General features: G+C 38.3%; 1 protein-coding gene across 1 annotated transcript in view; it reads left to right on the top strand.

Annotated features, from left to right (window-relative positions):
* The window catches only part of CNIH3 (cornichon family AMPA receptor auxiliary protein 3), a 45931-nt gene extending 31761 nt beyond the window's left edge, over nucleotides 1-14170 (top strand). The window contains exons 4-6 of the mRNA XM_029965085.1: nucleotides 8353-8465; nucleotides 11012-11155; nucleotides 13136-14170. Of these exons, the coding sequence (XP_029820945.1) occupies nucleotides 8353-8465; nucleotides 11012-11155; nucleotides 13136-13163 (285 nt within the window). The 3' untranslated portion in view covers nucleotides 13164-14170. The remainder of the gene's footprint in view (nucleotides 1-8352; nucleotides 8466-11011; nucleotides 11156-13135) is intronic.
* Nucleotides 14171-21901: the final 7731 nt, after the last annotated feature.

Below are 21901 nucleotides of genomic sequence, written 5' to 3'. Positions count from 1 at the left end.
AGAAATTCTAAAGTTTGCATGCAGGCACTGGTATAAAGGATATTGCTGTTTCTAAGGCATTAATTAGATCTGCAGATTTTGTAGGATGCAAGCTTGCCATGCTGTGTGCATTCTGTCAAGTTAGAACTTGGACTGTGATTACAACATTTTTCATAAAACTGAATTTGTTTAAATTCTGCTTTGTTTGAAGAGCTCTAGAAGGCTCTGAGCGTGTGTGAGACACCCAGAACTGGTGTGTATTTCAGTCCTCCATACTTATTTGACAGGTACTGCTAAACTCCTATTACATGATAAAACCACTTTTTCCTGGCCTTCACAGTGGCTCTGACATGGCATTTCTACATTAGGAATGAGTAACTTTACACTTTAGGGATAAAATTTGAAGTCAGCTTAAAATTTATTAATGCACAATTTTTAGTTTATGGAAATCATGACTTATGGTTGAGTTCTTTTTAGACAGTTTTCATACAACATCTCTTGTTAGTCAAAAGAGGCAAGAGATAAATTCTAAATCTTCTGTTCATGTAAATAGTGGGGCTGAGGTTGTACAAAGGAAAGAAAAAAGAATGTAATTGGACAGGGGAAATGGAGATACAGGAAAAGCAAGTAAAATATTTTTGACTGAAGCATTACACACTTTCACTAGCTCTGTGGGGGTTTAATTGTTTTCTGCAGCTTGCCTAAATGAGGATGGAGTTAATATATTCATAATGATTCACATTTCGTAGAGATTTTGTTTGCATCCAGAAAATGAAAGGCATAATAATTTTCCCTAATCTTGCAATAGATTTCCAGTATAGACAAAACTTAGGTACCTTCAGTACCTGTTAACTGAGCTGCCTTTTCCTCTTTTGCACTCTGACTGGAAATTCAGTACTGATCATGTAACAGCTTCTCTCCTTCCCTCTTTTAGGTCTTTTCTACCTACTCTTTTGTTACATTTGCTATCTGCGAAGTGTGGAATGGCATAAAATGGGTGTGTGCCCTATTCAGTTAGTCTTTTGGGCACCCACATAGTTTTAATTTCATCAGAAAGAGTGTAACTTGGCACAGTAGCTATTTTGCAGAACTGACAGTAGAGTTGGGATCAAAGAGCTGGCAGTATTTGTACTTTCTGCACAAATAATCCCATAAATGTTGCTTGACTAGATATAGTGCATCTCTTCTTCACATTTTTTGTTTCATTTTAAATAGATTGCATTCATATTTACTAGAAAAGTATTACTATTGCAATAAAATACGGAATATAATCCCTTTTGTCCTTTTTTTGGATTCAGGGTCATATCTGGAAAGAAAGTCCTTAAAATAGGACTAAAGAACTTAGAGGAAGTGTAGTATTTCTGGCAGGCAATTCATTCACTACTGACACTCATGTATTAAGTGCATTGTGCCAACACTATTTTTAGTCAATTTTACAAGTTCCTGAATTCAGCACTTTTTTGAAAAGTTAGAACATAACAATTGTTATTTTTGGCAATCATTGCCTATGGATGTCTGTGTGCTTACCTAGGGATAATGAGAAGATATATCCTGCTGTGTCTGCCAGGTGTTCGTAGCTCGTAAGGGAAAAAGTTACAAAAACTATTGCAAGAGTGAAAAAGCTCTGTGGCTCAGACACAGTTTGGTCCTTATGCCTCTTTTACACCGGGGGGGAAGTGAGATTCACCAGTGATGGCTGATGAAAACTGAAATATCCTTTGAAGGGAGACACATATGGTTATTTGTAATATTATTACTCATGAAAATATTTACGTATAAAACTATTTCAGGTTAACCAACTGTATTTTGCTGTTAATCTCGTCTTTAAGTGTTTATTCAATAATTGGCAAACAAAGTATCACCCTGTAATAGAGGACCTCTTGCTTTACAATTCAGCTTCTTCCAGTACTTGCCTGGAGGATATACTAACATATGTCCTTACAGTATCAGAACATCACAAGTAATAGCAGAATAAGGCTGAAGATGCAGCAGAAATGTAGATGAGTGAGTGTTGCCTGTATTGCACTCCTGAGAGCAATGTACTTCTCAGCCACTTGGGGTAATGCAATTTATGCATCTGTTCCTCAGACCTATGTTGAAGATATTGGCAAAATTTGACTTGCTAATGGACCATTTTTGCTCTGATTTGGTATGCAATAAAGAAATATTTGCATTTTCATAAAACTAAAGAAATTAGGGTTAAATCGAATGTCACTGTTATGTTTAGCAGAATGTTCAGTGTGAGTTTAAGACAGGATTAAACCCTATAAAGCTACTATGCAATTACAAAAAGCAATGTAATACCTAAATGTACAGTACAATGAGTTTACATCATGCCTGTTATATGGATGCAGTTTTTTTCTGCTGTGAGTTTAATGTCCTGCCTTACATCTAATTGCTGATGTTTTCTATGAAGCTGTTAAAATGCCAGGGCAGGAATTGTCTTCACCATGTCTGCACTGCTGCGCCAAATCTGCTTCCTCAGACTGATAGTGTTTACAAACCTGATACGGAAAGAGCCCTTTAGTGAACACTTAGTTTTCAGCATTTATGGAAGTGTCAGTCTTAGGCAGACCCCCTGGAGAAGTCCTGAGTGCCCTTCCTGAGCCATGCAGGTGGCTGAACTTCATTTTGATCATCACCGAGATGTCTTCATTCTTAGACCTGCCTGTGAACTGAGGGCCTGGTTTTATAGATCCTAATGAACAGCTGCAGTACTGATGGCCATTCTCACCAGTTTTGGGTGAGCAAAGACAGCATGAGCTCTTGGAATAACCCACCTGCGGGGTGTCCTGGCTGGTCGTGTCTGAAATACAGAAATGAGGTAGGGTACGAAGGCGTTTATGACCCTATTTTCTGTCAGCGTTGTGGAAATTAGAGAAGTTTGCACTCCAGGGTTGCTAACCCAGCTTCTGCTACTGGTTCTGAATTAACACTAAAAAAAGAAAGGTCATAAAGATGTGTCCTGATTCCTGCTGAGTGGAAAAGAACAGTTTGCAGAGGAGATAGACTTGTAAGATCACAGCACATCTACCTTAATGACATGCCTTCCAAGGATGGGGCACTTCTTGAATTGTGCTGGTACCCTGCAGACCTTACAGTGCAGAAGTCTTTTTTTAAATCCATTTCATAACCTTTTTACCTGTTGGCTGTTATGACCTCCCATAAGATCGGCAATACCAAAATATTTATAGATATTCCTGATGAATGTCCCATAAAGACCTGATCTTCGTCTGTCACTCTTTTTAAAGTGATTATTGGTCTTAAGACAAAGCTTAAATATTCTAGCTTAAATAAACTAGCTCCAGTAGAATCTGTAGATTTTGAATATAATTATCCCCATGTTGCAGAAGACAAAAATGAGACAATGAGAAGTGAAATGATAGGCCTAAATATAGGTATGTTTAGTAGGTGAGATGGAAAAAGCATCCAGAAATCCTGTATTTTAATATTAGATCTGGGACCATGTTACAGACGGATATGGCATGAGAATAGTAATTAGGTTCTTTATATTATTCATTTCATTGTCTGGTATTCATGCTGTGGAGCGACTTATGTTCACATCCAATTAAAAGAAACGTTTAAAGAAATTCCAATAGTGCTTTAGAATAATGAAATTGCCTTTACAAAGCATTGGCTTTTGCTGCTTTGTTTCCTTGTGATCCAGAACAGTAGGTGAAGGGCTGAAAAAACAGATGTTACATCCTTTTTTTTTTTTCACTTGTGCTCTGGAACTGGTCTATTACATTGAGTCTTGCTTGTGTGAACCATTGCTCTCCCCCAGGTAAAATGTAAAGCTGTATATATAAACTTAATAGGTTCAACTGCACCTTGTTTTTCTGATGATCTAGAATCCATTTTCAAAGCATTTTCTTTTCAGGTAGTTGCATACATGTACCTGGCAAACTGCTAAATACTTGTGGAGGTTTGCACAACATGGTTTGAATTACTTAAAATGCCCTCCTTATAGGTTTCTGTTATAACCATTTTAATTATGCTACTGAATTTCTAAATGATCGCTATAAGCGACTAGAGAACAGTTTGTGGAGACACAAGCAAATGTAGATTTTAGCAGGAGAATTGAAATAAATTGAACCTGAAAATATGGACTGAAAAGCTTAGTATATTTGCTGTGACAGCATTGTATTGGGCTCTAGGGCAACCCTTCAGAGGAGGTTTTGGAAGTCAAGTACATAATTTAGAGTAGTTTAGAAAGATACACTACAAAATGTGAGCGGAAAGCCTTCCTGTATTTCAACAGTAAATTCAATGTTGCATGTGTTCGATCAGTGCAAGCAGAATATTTAAAACTGTTACTTAAAACCACTATGTGTGGTCTGTGTGTTTAAGTTACACACAGTTGACCCTACTTCTTTGGTTTGTGCAACAGCAGGAGGAAACAGATGATTTGTTTCAGTTTATGTACATTCCACATACACGCACAGTCTGGGCTAATGCACATGCTACTGCTATTTTTCTGTGTGGTTTTGCTTTCTTTTTTTCTCTTGCCTGCATTACCCTTCTGATTTTTGTGGTCCTTGTTGTTCAATTAGGAGATTTTGAGAGTCATTGAATAGTCTCCCTTTGATCTCGCAATGTCTTTAATTTGGCTGACACCCCCCAGTAACCCAGCTCAGCTCTGACAGGCTCTGTTGGGATAAGCTTTAAAGTGTAATTGAATAACTCTTACGTTCTGAAAACCTTGGGTACATCTCCCTCCACTCTTTCCTTGCTACTGATGAGGACCAATTCTACTTGTCAGCTTTTTTAAGGGATATGGTGTAAAAAAGCAGCAAAGTGAGCACCATAATGACAAGCTGCGGTCATCCTCTAGTAGAAGTAGGTGCAGTAGCAATAACCTGCAATAAAGCAGCATACACTTAGACCTGTCCTAATCTGGGGCCTTGGAGAGATTCCACACATGAGCAGTGTTTTCCATTTCTTGTTGCTTTCAGGTGGATGGATAAGAGTTTGTGTGTTTTTAAGGTGAACAATTTATTTCCACTCAGGTAATCACCAGAGCTCTTACATTACATGAAGGATATTCAACCATGAGTTCTGTTCAGGTTTCTTCCTTCCATCTGTGGGAGGAGAAGGCAGGCATAAAGAAGGGAAGTTGTCTCAGCCTCTAACAGCGTTATGAAGGTTCTCAGAAACCCTGGTAGTGTGGAGTGTCTGATGGCTGGAAATTTCTGGGTAGAGTGTAAAATCCATAGCTGCAGTATAGAGGTTGGCATGCACAGATGAAGACTGATGTAGACTCAGAGTCCACACTGCTGAAGGGAGATTACTATTCTTTCTATAATATCTTCCCAGTTTGGGTTTCTGTGAGGCATTTTATGTGCCCTGTTCCCCAGTGAGACAATCTGTAAGAGTCATTCCATGTAAAAATGATACAGTGTCCTGTGAAAGCAAAATTACATTTGAGAAGAGGGAATCCACATGTGATAGAATAAGGAGGAAAGATATTGACAGAAAAATACAGGTTTATATTTTGTATAAGAACAGCAGATTGTATTTAGGAAATAGGAAATGGAATAAAATTATTTAGGACTGAGCTTCCCAAGAGATGCTCTTCTGCAATTGCATGTATGTGTGTACTACTTTGTAGGAGTATGAATTCTTATGGTGAGATAGTAAGGATGTGATGATAATCCTACCTAAGATTTTACATTTTAAATGTGAAAGATTGTGAATAAGGGTTTTCATATTTATGATGTGGATATTTACTTAACTATACATATCAGAGCAAAACTTAGAAAGGTATGGTAGTCTCTTTTTCTCTTGCTTATGTTATAGCTAAAGATATTTCTGATTAGCAGTATTTTTTTGCCTAGAAGGGTGACTTCCTTTTCAGGCTTCCCTGTGGTTTTCCTCAGGTAAATACCAGCTAATTGAATTTCTGGTGATAAATTTGTAATGCCATTTGAGCTTGGGACTCAAAGGGACCAAGTTGCAGTCCTTCAGAGCTGTGCTGCTTTGTGACTTTCTTCATCTCTGTGTTTTATAACCATCTCAAACTTCAGCTTGAGCTGTGTCAGAAAGCAGAGGTCGTTGTCTGAATCAGGGTGTTCCTAGTTCAAAATAGAAGTGTACTGTTTATATCCTAACATGTTTACCATCTGACAGCTTCCCGTGCTCTCCAAGGAATGATTTAAAGATGTTGCTTTAATTCCTATTGCACAGTTATCTGTATCACAGAAGTTACTGTTGCATTTGAGTATCTTAGCAGAAACAAGAAGGATTGACTGCTGCTTATTTCTCAGCCAGCTCTTTTCTCTCAAGGACCTGAATCCCATGTTTGGTAAAGTTGATTTAAAGTTTCCATTGTTTTCAGAGGATATCATGTCAAATTCCAGGATGACTCTTATAACTAAGAACTGAGGCAGTGTTATTTTTTAGTTATTTAGTTTACTTCACAAGCCTTACTGTAAGTGCCTTTCTCTACTTAATGCTTTCAATTCACTTACCTCCTTTTAGATTTGGTCTCTTAGGTACATCACCTGAATGTAAATGGTAATTGACTTTGCAGTTAGGCTTTGTTTGCTTCTATGCATGAATTCTCTCCAGAAACGGTGTTCAGCACTGATCCTTTCTTTCTTTATGTCTACTGGAAATTATCACTCCTAGAAGAGAGTGAAGAGACATAAATGACCCACTTGCTGTTCTATCAAAAGCACAGGTAGATTTAGTTTACACCAGAAACTGTGACTGGAAAGTGAGCCTATTTCTGAGAGCCCTCTGCTTCCTTTGTTTCCTTTCTAGCTTCACTTCAGATTTTTGTTTCATTTTTTAAGCTCCGCATAAATTTTCACCATGGGTTTCCTTCCCTGTTATTGCCAGCCAGCCCACTGATCAGGCACCAGGATTTCAGTCTTGCTAAGTTTGTGTATTGTGTTGCAATCAGAAGTCAAATATGTGATAATGAGTGTAATATGCTTCTGAGTGTTGTGATGTTTAGTGGGTAGACATACATTATGAAGACTTTTCTTGTCTGCAGTTTGTGATGGAGATGAGTCATTCTTTGGGGAAAGGTTATAGTCATGTTGTAAATCTCATTCTAACAGTGAAAAATAAAAAAAAAAAAAAATCCAGCAGTGATAAATAACGACCATCTGGAACCTAAACGATATAATTGTATTATGATTTGTCATCCACATAAGATAAGCTTTTGAGAATGTTTAAGTTGAAGGCATAGACAGAGAGATACCAAATGTGTTAACTGCTTCAAGTACTAAAGTTAAATGAATTTGAACAATATGTTCCATGTGAGGTGGAAAGACTCCTAGAACCAAGACAATGGAATTCCTTGCAGCACAGCTGTATGAGAGTAGGTAGGCATTGGGAGAAGCTGTATAGTAGGTTTTACATTGCTTTAAAAAAAAATAGGGCTCGCTTTAATTATTTGACAGATGAAAATTAATTTACATCAAAAGAAACCTTCAAATGCCTTTTGTGGTTTAACTCCAGTTGATGTATCTCCAAGATTAGCAATGGGTGCAGATGAACTGTGTATGGGTTTGTCTAGCTTTAAGAAATATGTACTGCTGGAAATGAATCTCTCCTATGACTTGAAGAAAAGAAACAGAGATTGCTGAAAAAAGACATGGGAAGAAAACAAGAGAATAAAGACAGCTAAGAAATGGGAAAGCAGTGAAAAAAGCAAAATGCCTTGTGAAATAACTACTCTGAATCAACATCACATAAATTTCTGCTTCTGCCAGCTGCCCACTCACTTTCTCTTTTAATAGAAGGAGTCATCATGGTTCTGAAGCAAGTAGTGTAGGGAGCCGTGCATCTTCTAAGGAAGTGAGTTTCCTGTCTTAGTGGGATTTAGCTTGCAAGACTGACTTAGTAATGGATTTGATCTCTTTAGAGTGTATATAACATATCAAAATGGTGGAAGCAGTGTTTTATTTTTCCAAGGACACTCCTCCAATACAGAAGTGAAGCTTCAGAAATCACTTTATTATTTCCTTTTTGAATGCAACGGTAAAAAAATTTAGTTCTTTAAAAACCCTTTCACCGACATTCATTTAGTCTCACAACGCTTCTGTCAGGGAGGCATTAATATAACATATGTTTTGTAGATATGAATCTGGAACACCAGATAAGACAGTGGGTGATTTGTCCCACGCCTGTCAGCAAGGCCTCGGAGTACAGACATGGTTAGAACCCGGACAAACCTGGCACTGAGTCTTGTGCTCATTGCTCGTAGCCAAGCTGTCTCTCAACTGAGGTATGTCTAGGGACAGGCACACGGGAGTCTTGCCAGGCTTGCAGAGCTGATTTGTTTTCTGAAAAACTACTTAGGTGACTAAAATCAAAGACGTGTTTTACTGACATCTGTTATTTCTCTTCCTTTCTTTTTAGCTGGTCTTGCCAGAGTACTCTATCCACAGTCTTTTCTGCATAATGTTTTTATGTGCTCAGGAGTGGCTCACGCTGGGGTTAAATGTTCCTCTGCTTTTTTATCACTTGTGGAGGTAAGCCCTTCTTTTATATGCTGACTGCTTGTTAGCCTTGCTTGCCAATTCAGCACACATGCAGATTGTATGAACAATGAAGGACAGTGATAGGAGTATGGGTGAATATCTTTTGCCCAGAGGGTTATGCCTATAAGCAGCTGAAACTTACATTTCCAGCAAAAAAGGAAATTTTTTCATGAAAATTTAGTTGAGATATATATATCTATCTATATATCTTTATATGTCTCCCCTATCTCTCTTTATATGTATGTATTTATACTATATTTATATATTATCTCCCCTCTCTCTCTCTCTCTCTCCCATATAAAGGTTGCTTTCAGTTACTAACTTAGGTAAATATTCCAAAGAGTGTCAGGATGCACACACTGCAACTGAATGAAAACATGGAATTTAAATAGGCTGGAATCTGAATGTGGAACTCGGTGAAGCTCTAAATACTTCACAGATGGGGAGTTGTAAGACAGTTGGTATTTGAAAGAGCTTGGACCTATTCATTCAGCCCTAACAAGGAAACCTTTCCATTGGAGTTGTGAAATAAAGACTGGGCAGATTGACAGATTTTTGCATCTCATCTTCTTTGGCAGCTTTATGATTTTTTTTCAGTATAAAATAAGTTGTTTCTTTCTGTACAATAGGGAATTGACGTTCTGCAAGAGAATTCTCTCTTAGAGACTCTTGGAGTAAGGATTGCAGTAGGTGAAGAACTATTGTCTTCACACTGCACATGTGAAGAAGTGAGGAGTATTTCCACTCTGGATCTCTGATATGTGTTTTTATTCACCAAGGGGCTTTCAAATTGATCACGTAAGACCTGCTGCTGTTTTCCAGATAGGCAGTACAGCTGCTGCTGCATCTTCCCCTGCATTCTAGTGGAGGATCGGCCTTCTCTTGCCTCTGACAATGACCAAGAGACATCAGTTTTTGCATTTGTCAGTCTGGAGTCTTCCCTAGTTTTGAATTTTCACAATGTTTGTAAAAGCACAGATGATTTTTGTCTGTCGGGGTCTCTTTGTGTTACAAAGGTACATATGGTAGCAGAAGAATAATTCTGTAAAGAAGTCAAAACCGTCATCTCAAACAGAAACTAAAAAGTAGTAGCTTTTTTACACTTTTTTTTCTGCAAAACCTTGGTAGTAATGCAGAGTCATGTGATAAATTCAGAAGTTAGAGTGCCAGTATAGTTCTCAGAAAGCTAAATGAAGTGAAGCTTCAAATCCTTTTCTCCCTATTGTTTGGCTGCAATAAGAATAACAATGTTTTATGGTGCTGTTTTACTAAGGGTTAACAACCAAAGTGTGACAATAATAGTAATTTTAAAAGTTTCTAGAAACAGATATGTCCGAAAGGAAAATGATCAGACTCTATATAATGATATAAATCTTTGGAGAGAACTTTTGATTCTCTGTTTTTTTCTGTGATTCTCCATATGCTTTGCTATAAGTACTCCATAATTTCTGCTGCTTTAACCACAGACAGGCTTGGGTTCATTGTGTAAAGTTCTGCACAAAACCATGGGAAGACACTGTGTAATATCTTCATCCCAGTAAAGATAATTAAGAAAGGTTTCACCTGTGGTCTCCATAAAAGAATTTGCAGTCTTATTAGAGACTGTAAGTGGATGCAACTAACATTGCAAGGGAGGAAGGCAAAGTTATTTTTAGAACGCCTGCTTTCAAAGTTTGCTGCAGGTCACTTGTTTGGGGGTTTTATATCTATCTATCTATTTGTCTATCTATAAGCAGTCAGCAGTCCTCAGTGTTTAGCATGTCAAAGCAATAGAAATAACATTATTTTATCTGATTCATGCTGATCTTAAAGCAGTTCATTAATTTTGTTGAGGACTACTTTTTTTTTTGTTTGCTTTTGCTTTTTACTGCAAAGTAACTGAGATAAAAGCTCCTTTGCCAGCGATGTTGTTTTGTCATGATTTTCTCAAACATTCAGTCGTTGCTGAGAATAATTAGAAATTTCTCTTAGGTAAGAAGAAAAATATTTTCCAAATAAAATTATTTGGATGATAAATTTTTGAGCAGTGCTACATGTAGAAAACCTTAGTCAGCTGGCTCTTACATTACTCCATACTGTTTTCTCTTTCCTTTTCAGAGTTGGAGGAACTTAGCTACCATCTGGTTGAGACTGTCACCTTTCATCATATCTGAAAAAAGTTGTGTAGCTGCAGTTAAAGCCCAGTAATCCTTCTTGTATGTTATGATCACAAGCCACCATATATTATCACTCACAATATGTGAGTTATTAGTAAGCCAGAACTAACTATATAGGAAGTGGGAATGTTTCAATCTAAAGAATTAATAGAACACAGAAAGTCCACATTCATTAAGTGCCTGGTTCTATAAGAAAGGAGTACTTGGACTGGCATCCTGATTTTAATAATGTCTGGAAATAGAGACTTGGAAAAAAAGAGAAATTCCTCCTGTATCATGGAAGATGGTAGTCTTCTGAGCTGGTGATCAGGAGGGTGAATATCTGCACATATTTAATACAGAATATTATAGAGTCATTCCAGATGTCTTCTGCTCTTTCAGGTATTTTCGTTGCCCAGCAGATAGTTCAGAGCTAGCCTATGATCCACCTGCAGTCATGAATGCAGATACCTTGAGTTACTGCCAAAAAGAGGCCTGGTGTAAGCTGGCTTTCTATCTCCTTTCCTTCTTCTACTATCTCTACTGGTAAGTCTGGTCATTTCACTAAGAAAATAATAGCTGCTTTTCATTTCACTTGTGAAACTGTATTTAGAAATAACTGGAACCAATTGACCAGTTTCCTTAATCTCATAAAACTTGCTTCTGGTGTTGACTCAGGGAAGCACACCCACTTACTGCTGACACCTCAGTACAGAATATTAAGTGTTTATCTAAGGCCTGAGCCAGGCCCCAGGGACAACCCAAGGAAACAACTTTTGCTCCTCTGTATACTGTCTCAGGATGGATGAAATAAGAAATTTTATATTAATGGTATTATGTCAAATAAAATTATAATGTCCCTATGATTCAAGAGAATCATAAGAAAAATACTGCACCTGCTGGTGTAGTGATGCTCAAGATGGTAAATCAATGGGTACGTAGATGCTGGCTGGGAACTTGGGGTGTACCATGCCTGTAGTCATTCCTACAGGCTCCTTTCATGACAGGGTAAGCCTGTGCATGATCCAAACTCAAAATTAAAGTACAATCATGAAGATATGCACCCTAGTTGTATGTTGTCCCTCCTGCTCCTTTCAGCTGTCAGATATCAGTGCACAGTCACAAATGCCCAGTGCAAAAATATGTGAGGATCATATTTAAGGTAAGACCTTGGCAGAATCCCTGTGCTTTTAGTCATCCCCATAATCACACCATAAAAACTACTTGACAACAAACTTTAGGACACTTTAAATGGAGGTGATGTTCTATGATGCCTTTCTTCTAGTCCTTCTTCTATAATGTATTTGCATAGAGTTGCCTCTGCCTGTCTTGCATGTAGTCATCCCTCTGCAAGGCAGGTTTGTTTGCTGGTGGAAGAAAAGTGTTATTTCTCCTGACTATTGGTCTTTTATCTGCTCCCCATATCTTGAGTCATTGCTACAGGTTGTTGTTTCTTGATATGCCTTTTAAATACTATTGAGAACAAAGCTTTCTCTTCACCTATGAGTGTGTATGTGCCTGTGTCTGCATATGAGGGCAAGAAGCTGGTAGGGGCCTAACTCACGTGAAGATGGATATGGCATGACAATTTGAGTAGTAGTTTAGCATCCAGTAGCTTTTTGGGTTTAGGCTGAGCACCTTTACCTGTCCTCTTCAGTAGCTTTTTGGATTTAGGCTGAGCACCTTTGCCTGTCCTCTTCGTGGGGCTGAGAGTGAAAAGCATGGCAGTTATGCTAGAGGAGCTCTGTTGGTAGTGTAAGGAGAGATGGCAAGGAATGGCTGGAGAGAAAAGCATTTTTAACTCCACCTTTTTGGGTTGGGGATCAAAGTCAGCTGTGTACTGTGGTCTAGCATTTCTGCTGGGACTTCAGTGTTGTGCAGCTTCCTGTGAGCCCTGCTTCCTTCACTCTAAAATGTGGCCATAATCCAAAATCCACTGCCTGGTGCTAAATAAAGTGGTATAAATTACATACAGTTTTACAGTGCTTTCCTGGGTATTGGCAGAACTAGATTTGCAGTAAAATGGAGCTGTGGCAATATACTGTGTTTTCTTCACTTCTCAGAGTTGTATTTAATATGTATGGACTCACTCCAGCTGGTGCATTTTATGTTTCATCTACTGCACAGAGTTTTTTTCCAAAAGAATCAAAACAATGCAGTTTCGTGGAAAACCTTGCCTGCCCTGCTGAGAGTTGCTGAAGTTTTAAAGATCAAACGTGCTAAAGCAAAATGGTTTTGTTTCTTCACTGTTCAAATTGAGACATCAGACTGAGCTTTAAAAAGCTCAAACACAGCTTGTGGTGCAGTAGAATGTCGATAATGAATTTGTTATTTCTTGAGTGCCTTTTGATACCCATCTTGAATGCACCATAATTAAGATGCTTTAGAAAGATAGAAAGAATGCAAAGGAAGGCACAGGCCATTACAGTCAGACCTGAGGAACAGACAGCAAAGGGTTGTAAAAATCAAAGTACTCTGTATGCTTCAAAAGGATGCTTTCATGGTGTGTCTTTCTTTTACATTCAGCATGATCTACACTCTGGTGAGCTCTTAACTGAAAGATCATCGTTAAAGACTGAAAACAACAAAGACTGGAAGTGCAAGGACAAGTGAACCAAGTGATGCATGATTAAAAAAGCAACAAGGAAAAATTTGAACCCAAGCAGTTAATAGAGAACATGAAAGAGAGACCCAGCAAGAAGAAGCAGATGAGCATGGGAGAATGGCTGAGTTAATTGTTTTTGTCTCCTGTTTCTCAGTGTACTGCAGTAAATGACTTTCAAAATCCAAGCAAACAAAAAAATGCAACAAGGGCCAAGTTACACAGCTATTCACCTGTCCAGGAATAATGCTGCTTGCTTTAGTGGATTCATTATAAACTATAGTCCCTACTGTCTTCCAGGGAGCAAAGTGTCTTTTCTTAAGGACTCTTCTGGACTGAGGAAGCAGAGGACAAGATAATCTTACATAGAAAGAAGACCTATATAACACATTCTGAAAATGAGCACTGAGTGGACTTCAGATAAGATATATGACTGTCCTGAAGGGATATTCACATGATACTAAGCAAACAGGGATGTCAAATCTCATGGAACTGTTTCAGTGGTTTTGTTTGGGGTTTTTTTCCATCAAAATAACGATGACAAAAGAATTTGCAGTTGCAATATTCTGTTTTCTGATTATATGCTATTCCTGCAGGTGAACACCCAGTATGTTTCTGTACTTCATTTGTGATATGCCAGTAACATACAGTGATATGTATAAATACATTGTTTTTGACCTAAACGTGCCAAGCACTTATCAGAATAGTGTTCCTCTGACTGGAAAAAAAAAATCCAAGGTATAAGCTGCATATATTAAGGAGGGTTGTAACATAGGTATTATATTCATCACAATGCTGGAGAACAAATACTGGACCAGCTAATCATGGCCTGTAATTCTGTTTTGCAGCTTATTCCTGCTGTAAAATTTAAGCCAGAACAAATACACAAAATGTTTTTGTCTTTTATGACATTCGTATTGAAAGTTGTTCATGTTTTTATGATTTAAAAGTTTTTAAATTTTATCATACAAGTCTCCTTTAAATTCACATATATGGGCTGTATGTCTTTATATAATATATATATATATACACAAATACACATCTACATAAATAATCACAATCTATTTACATTTTAGGTTAATCCATCAAGATCAAAGGCGTTGAGTGTCCAGAACTGCTGCTAAATGTATTTCAGCACTGAACCTCATGAACCTGGGCTCATTCCCTCAAAGTCACTGGTGCTCTGGGTAGTAGGCAAGCCTGTAAGTTCAAGACTAACACCAGTGCATGCACAGACAGTGCTTGGATCTTGCATTGTGAATGAGCTAACAGTTGGGTATGTTGCTAACAGAGATGTGGCAGAGAACAGTGCAGAGAGGCCCATCTGTACCCCAGCTTGTTTACAGCTGATCTCGTTAGCACTAGCTCACTGTTGACCCAGCCAAATTTTGTCTGGCTACTGAGAGCCAGTAGACTGTTCCTGTATCCAAACTCTCAGATCTTTTTCATCTGGGTACAGGACTTCAGCAGGAGAGATGGAGTCTCACGTTCAGCACTGCCTCTGTGCTAACATACCCTGTTTCAGAGCATGGTGCAGAAGCCATGGCTCCGTGAGACATCCCATGTCTGGCAGGTTCCGGACTGAGCTGGAGTTATTGTATGCATGCAGTGCCAAGACTCCTTCTGCTTTGATCTGGCTACATTAACAAAATTAAATCCTGTTAGCTTGCAGAGCACAGTGTCTGCATGCAAACTGTCTGCTCCTGGGCCGCACCAACTCTGGAATCACACCTGGACGTTGCTTGGAAGAGTGCTAGCTGGTCTGAGCAAACACTATACCGGATTCATTCTAACAGTATTTAGATGATGAAGTTGTCCCAGGGGCTGACATTCTTTAATTCACAAGTACAGACATAGCCAGTAGGTCTTTCTGGATGTAGTTTAGCTTCATACAAGTATGTTCCCGGTTCTGTAAGCATACAACAAGGCTGACAAATCAGATTACTTGGAAAGCTAATTTGGGCTCTTATAGTTCATAAATTTGGATTGCACACACTACAGCACACTACAGCACACACTGACTAAACTACTCTTGAAATCACACTGACCCTTCCAGCAATACAGATGTGTTTGCTTGGAGTGAGCTTGAGCTAAGAAACTTCACTGGATCATTACGGAGCTAACTCATAAAGCTCTGCTGCTGTGGTATAATTAATGCACAACTCATAAAAAATTGATGATTGTAACTGAAGTTCTTCTCTACAACCTAACTAATGCATCTAGTTCTACAGAAGTATAGGAACTAGATTCACAAGAACAAATTACAGTGAATAACTTCTAGATATCTTGCTACCTCATAAAACTCTCAACTCTGAGCAGGTGACTGAATCTTTCCATGTCTCTTCTAGGATGTATAGGAGAGGGAAAGAAATTAATTCAGGTTTCCTATATTTCAGATACATGCTTTAAAGTCAGTTTCATTAAAAGGCTTGGAATTTTTTTGTGTGTTTGGATGGGTGAAAGATTGATCACATCTTGCCTGAAAACACACAATTTTCAAATCCTGAGATTTAGGCATGAACTGGACTGCTAGCAGGTCAGTTGTTTGCCTACAGGGCTGGATATAGAAGCTCTGTGAGTTTGTGTAACTGGCATTGTCATGTAATTCTTGACTTTGCACAAGAAGCATTTGCATATGTGCATCTTCTGAATGAACCTTCAGGTGACTTCAAGGACATAATGCTTGAATGGACTTGCTAGGTCATTTCAAACAGGTTCTCTATTTCAGGCAACTTCATCAATATGCTTATCAAACTCCACTTGAAAGCAGAACACTTCGTATGATCCTACTATGGCTTTAAGCAAATGTTTCCAGGATCTCACTGCTCTGGTACTAGAAAGTTTTTCTGTATTTCCAGGGTAAATTTATTCTTAGATAATTTATTCCACTTGCTTTGGAGCCAACATTAGCCTAAATACACCTTCTCTCATGCTGCTTAAGACTTCAATATACAGAGAAAGGAGTCCTTTTCAGCCTCCATTCTGTTAAGAGTGAGCTGTCTCACGTCCTTCTGTAGAAAGGCTCTCCATTCCCCATATCTTCTTTAAAGGATTTCTCTGTTGTCTTTCCAGTCAAAATAATCTTACTTAAGAGTGGATGATCACAGCTGTTCAGAGTATTCTGGAGAATATCTTACTTTGACTAATCCTTACTATGAATGGACAATGAAAGCTAACGTTCCCAGTTCTTTCTGATAATCCTTATTAAAAAAAGTAATCACACTGCTCTCAAGAGCATTTTATTTCTCTTCAAGATAAATCTTAGTTTAAAGTCGATGGAAAAATTGTTTAATATTAGGATATTTTCCCTTTCATTGTATTTAGTGAAACTTCTCCTGAGCAGAAATAATTTATGAAACTGGCCAAAGCATTAATTGAAGGAAGTTTCAATGCAAGACAGGTATTGCCAAGTCAAGACCTTCAAAGGTGTCTGCCAGTATCTAGAAGCTGCTAGTGCTCTGGACCTCACAGACAGCAGGGTAAGATATAGCCCTCAGCATGTTCCTTGCTCTGTGTTGTTACCCAGGGGTTGCAGTATCTTGCTGGGAACTCATATATAGTGAACGTTCTTAAGACCAGATTTGTCATTTTCTCTGTTAGACTTGTCAGCCGTGTTATAAGAGAAGCACAAATAGAGGAAAGAAGAATGAAGGATAAAAGAAGCACAAATATAGGAAGGAAGAATGAAGAATAAAAGACAACTGTTGCTCTCTTTGTCCCTCACCATGTATGTGACTGATTACAAGCTAAGTCTGCTTCACCCAGAGGATGGTTGGGCAATAGAACAGGCTCCCCAGGAAAGTGGTCACAGCACCAAGCCTGACAGAGCTCAAGAAGCACTTGGACAACACTCTCAGGCACATGGTGTGATTGTTGGGGCTGTCCTGTGCAGGGCCAGGAGCTGGACTTCGATGATCCTTGTGAGTTCCTTCCAACTCAGGATATTCTATGATTCTACTTTAACCAAAGCAAGGGAAGTAAACTGCATAGTTGTTGCTGAAGAACAGAAAAAAATGAAGTGATCTTTGGTCACAAAGAAGTCTCTTCCCCTTGTCACACTTCTAAGGGAGAAATAATGCATGCTACCCCTTTTTGTCTCCAGTTCCATCTTTTGGTTGGTGAAGGCTACAGATTTTCTCCCCAAGCCTGCTTCCTTCCTGTCTCTTTTCCTGAAAGGGTTAATGTCATTACTTAGGCACAGCAGTCCTCTTCTCTTCTCTTACATGCTCTGGTGATACAGATAGATCCCAGAAAAGACATAAGAAAACACGTCACCTCCCTTTGCTCCTTCAAGCAAGCGTGCAGTGAGCACATGCTTAAGTAAGTATTTATTTTCCTCATTTGTACCATCTGTGAAGTGAGAAAGGTGAACCTAGCTTGTGAAATCTTTCCATATATGTAGTACTCTTTTTTTTTTTTCCCCCGTAACTGTTGAATCTGCTTAAAGGAAAAAGGTAGAACATGAAAAGAAAAAGTGGGAGAGGATAAGACCTGAATGAGCTGCTTACCCAAGGGGTAGCTACACAATGTGCTGGCCTGTAGCTGCCTGTTCCTGGAAGGGACGAAAAGTCAGCCCTGTTGGCAAGGTGTTGCTCTGAGGTTCTGCCTGTCCTATTTTTAGTCAGGTAATTGCAGTGATGCTGAATAAAATTGTTGCTGCTATGACTGTTTCAGTTTCAAATACAGCAAATCAGTGCTGATAGCAGAATGCTTCGCCTACAAATAATTAGCTATACTTAAGCTGTCAGAAATGTTTTTCCATCTGCTTCCTTGAGCCGTACTCTTCCTTTTGCACTAAGCCAATGAAAGTGGAAGAAAAAGTTCTGTAACCTACACCTTCTTACAGAAACTGTTCTGGGGTTGTTATGATCTGGCACTGCTGCTGGGTCATGATTACTCATACATTATTAATAGGGGTACTAGCAATCTGTTGCTTTTCCTTTCTCCATTCCATCTCCACACAGATATTTTTGCTAAAAAAAAAAATGTACAGGGCATGATCCAAAATCCTTGAATGTAATGAGTATTTCCTTTTGTTTCCAATACACTTCATCTATAATGTCCATTACTCTAGAGCTACATGGGAAGCACGGTCACACTGGAAAGTCTCTAGAGTTTTGCTAGTAGAAATCCCATCCTTTAAATCTTGATATCACATCCATTTAACTGAATTATGTTAATGGAAGAGGAACCTCCATTTTTGAGGGATAAGGGTAACATTTCAATGCTCATGCCAAACTGTCACAGAAAGTTATATCAGCTTGGTAAAAATCTGGCTTCATGGAAGTTTATGGAAATCATACCTCTTCTTTTAATGTGAGCCCCACTTACCATTGTACAATTTCTACCAAGAGGTCAGTTGAAATTAAAAAAAAGGAAAAACCCCAGCAAACACAATAAGTTTAGTTAATCAAAAATGGTTTTGGATGTTAGATAAAGCTTGGGGTGCTACAAATAGAACAGGAGATGAAAAAGTCAAAGCGAGAGGTGGTTTTTTATTATTTGGGAAGCAACAAATATTAGACTGCCATCCATGCTGCACTGAATTTTACATTGCTGATCTCAGTCCATATTCCTGCGCTGGTGAGTTTTTTGATCATTTATTGCTCATGAACACATTGTTCTGATTTATTTTTGTTCTGCTCAGTAATGCAGTTGTAAGTGGGAAGGAGGGAAAATTCTCCTCTGAAATACGATATTCCCCTTCTTTTCTCCCAAATAACCTGTGAACATGCTGTAACAAAATTCTGATGATGTGTTTCAAAGGTACACCTCAACTGAAGAACGAAACTGTTTGCTGCAGATGATATTATGATGCAATTTAACAAACCACAGTTTTAGAAATATTTTTAGGTGCTTACACACTTAAAGTAGTTATTTTATTGCCTCTAATTGCTGGCCAACTTCTCATGTAAGAGAAAATATACTTCTGTGGCCTGATTCCATGACTTTCTTTGTAGTCAAACTCTCGGTAAAACTGAGGAACACGAAGTGCATTTTAATTATTTTTTTCCTAAGAATGGCATCCCATATTTGGGTAATATGTTATGGAAGTGGAATGAAGCATTAAAAAAACGAAATATCTTACTTAGTCTAAATTTTGAAGAGATGTTCCTCCTTTTCTTCCATGAATTATTCCTAATATCAGTGGTTTCTTGACAGATCTGAAGAAATCTGCCTGTCCCACTGTTCTGACAGTTTCAGTCTTTTTAAACAGATTTGCCACCACTGATCATTAGCATGAAACACTGACTGGAAGGCATAGCTCCTACAGGCCACCCCAAGATTTGTGCAAATGTCTTAAATAACACAGAAGTAATCCAGTCTTATGGAATAGCTCGCACCTGTGCATAGTAATATAAAGTAACAATCAAATAATATAAGTAATACATAGCACAAGTCAAATAGTACAAGCAAAGCAGGATTTCTGTCTGTATTTCTGTGTTCTCTATGTAATACATTTTTTTTTTGGTAATACAGTATTTTGCTTGTTGTGAAAAGCAATATAATATACAAGACCAAAGATAGTCAGGCTGCTGCAGTTAACAGGAATGCAGAGTTTGAGCATAGTTATTTCTAAACATTTCAAATAATTACTGTTTCTGACAGTTACTGACAGCTTGCAGTTACTGGAGGTGCAAATTCTGGTGTTAATGGTAGCTTTAAGCAATACATACATTTGCTTCTTTTGGAATAAGAATCTATATTCCTTTCTAAAACATATTTAACATATTTACAGACCTTACGTGACTCTCAGTATATAGAAACTTTAAATGTATTACAAAAAAACCGAATAAAATGCAAATACGAAATACAGCAAACATGGCAGGTTATTTAGCAAATTTCTAGACAACCTTCTTATTCAAAGAAAATTTCTTGGTTTGATGTCATTTATTGTGGGTCTCTGGACTGTCAAAGTCCACCTGAATGCTACCATTGCCAACACCAACAGTTCAGCAAGAATATGAGGAGATGCACATGGTTATATCTTCCCGGGTGCCCAGAAACTTCTCATCATGTAGCCACCTTTCCTGCAGAGCAGGTGACATCCACTTTGTCACTTTGAATCCCTTGACCTTTAAGAAGGGAAGAACATCACAGTGCAAAACTGTTCTTAGCCATTTGCGGCCAATGATGTTGACCTACCTTGCCCTTACAGGCACGTAGTGGTCTCCAGATTGAAAAGTACCATCAAGCAAGAGCAGTTTTCACTGACCTGTTCTTAAGCTTCAACTTCTACTATTTTGGAGTGGGTTTTTTTGTTTGATTTGGTTTTTTATTTTGTCTAAAAGGAAGAGTTGTTCTCTATGCATAATGACCAGCATTGCTACATTGGTTTTGGAAACATTCTTCAAGCTCACAGTCTCCTAACTGGAGGTGATGGCGCTTTCTTCTCCCTCATTTTGTCTGTCTTGTCAGTTTAGATTATGAGCTCTTGTGAGATGGAGCCATTTCTTTCTCTGAGTAATGCCTGGCACTGCGTAGCTGAAATTGGGAATTACATGTCTAGATGGTATCATAATCCTAAATAATTAATAGTTTTTATCATGGGAGGAAACAACAGAATTCAATGGAATTAGTCAAAATGTATTTTTTCCTGTGTCACCAAGATTGGTACCTGACCTGGTCTGTTGCTGTGCCTTAGGGCCTACTGACAAACTGAAGTGTGCTTTAGCTCTGAATGCATGTAATGCTGTAATTTGATGCTGCCAACAAGCACTGAAATGTAAAGAATAAAATGATCGAAACAGTTCCCCATTTCAGTATTTTGCACCCTTCTAATTCCTATTTGCTTTACCCTTTTTTCCTGTTCTTTTATGATACAGTGGCATCCTGGCATCTTTTGATGTTGTACTGAAAACAAATCCAGTGCAAGCTCAGACTAAAACAACGACACTGATTTTAATCCAAATTATTCATCTGTGTGTGCATTTATTGGAGAATAAAATTATCCTGTTTGGGTTTTAACCAGGTACAAATGGAAATCAGCTGTTTTGACAGAAATCCTTTTCATCCTGGTATATGAATAAAGCCGCATTTGTACAGGAGTTTGGTGTTTAAATGTGCATTAGCACAAATACGTTATTAGGCCAGATCAACAGCACAGAAGTTGCCTCAATTTGGCAAAGGATGATATATTTTTATAGATATAACCTAGCTGCAGAACAGTGGAGCCGTGTTCACAGGCAACAGCGTGTCCCAGTTGCAGGCACTGGTGTCACCTTTCATGGTATGGAGTCATGCAGGTCACTGGGGGGCATTTGGCAATGGCCTTGAATTTGCACTGCAGCCTCTGAGGAGTGTTCACAGGTTAACTTCACTGTGGACCGGTGTTTGTAATCACAAGGGAAGCAGAACCACCTGGGAAGTCAGTATATTAAACTGTGCCAAACTTCTGCAAAGCAGATACGTGTTTTAACCCTTGTTTTTTCCACCACAGTTTATATCACCCTTGAATTTGGCCACCTGATATTTTGGTTCTAGATCCTCAAGTTCAACCCTAAAGCAGACTTTTTTCCTATGCTTATGTATATATTGCCTAAGAGACTGCATGAGATGAACTCTAAAGGGATCTAAAGTTTTTTATATCCCTTTTATCATCCATTTATAGGCCTTTAAATACTTTGTTATTTAACTACATGCTCCTTGATACACACAAACATAAGCCATCTAGAAGCTAAATAAATTCT

Source organism: Manacus vitellinus, unplaced genomic scaffold (assembly GCF_001715985.3).
Source record: "Manacus vitellinus isolate BGI_N305 unplaced genomic scaffold, ASM171598v3 scaffold_8_pilon, whole genome shotgun sequence".
Classification (NCBI taxonomy): Eukaryota; Metazoa; Chordata; class Aves; order Passeriformes; family Pipridae; genus Manacus; species Manacus vitellinus.
This window is presented reverse-complemented; position numbering and strand designations above follow the sequence as displayed.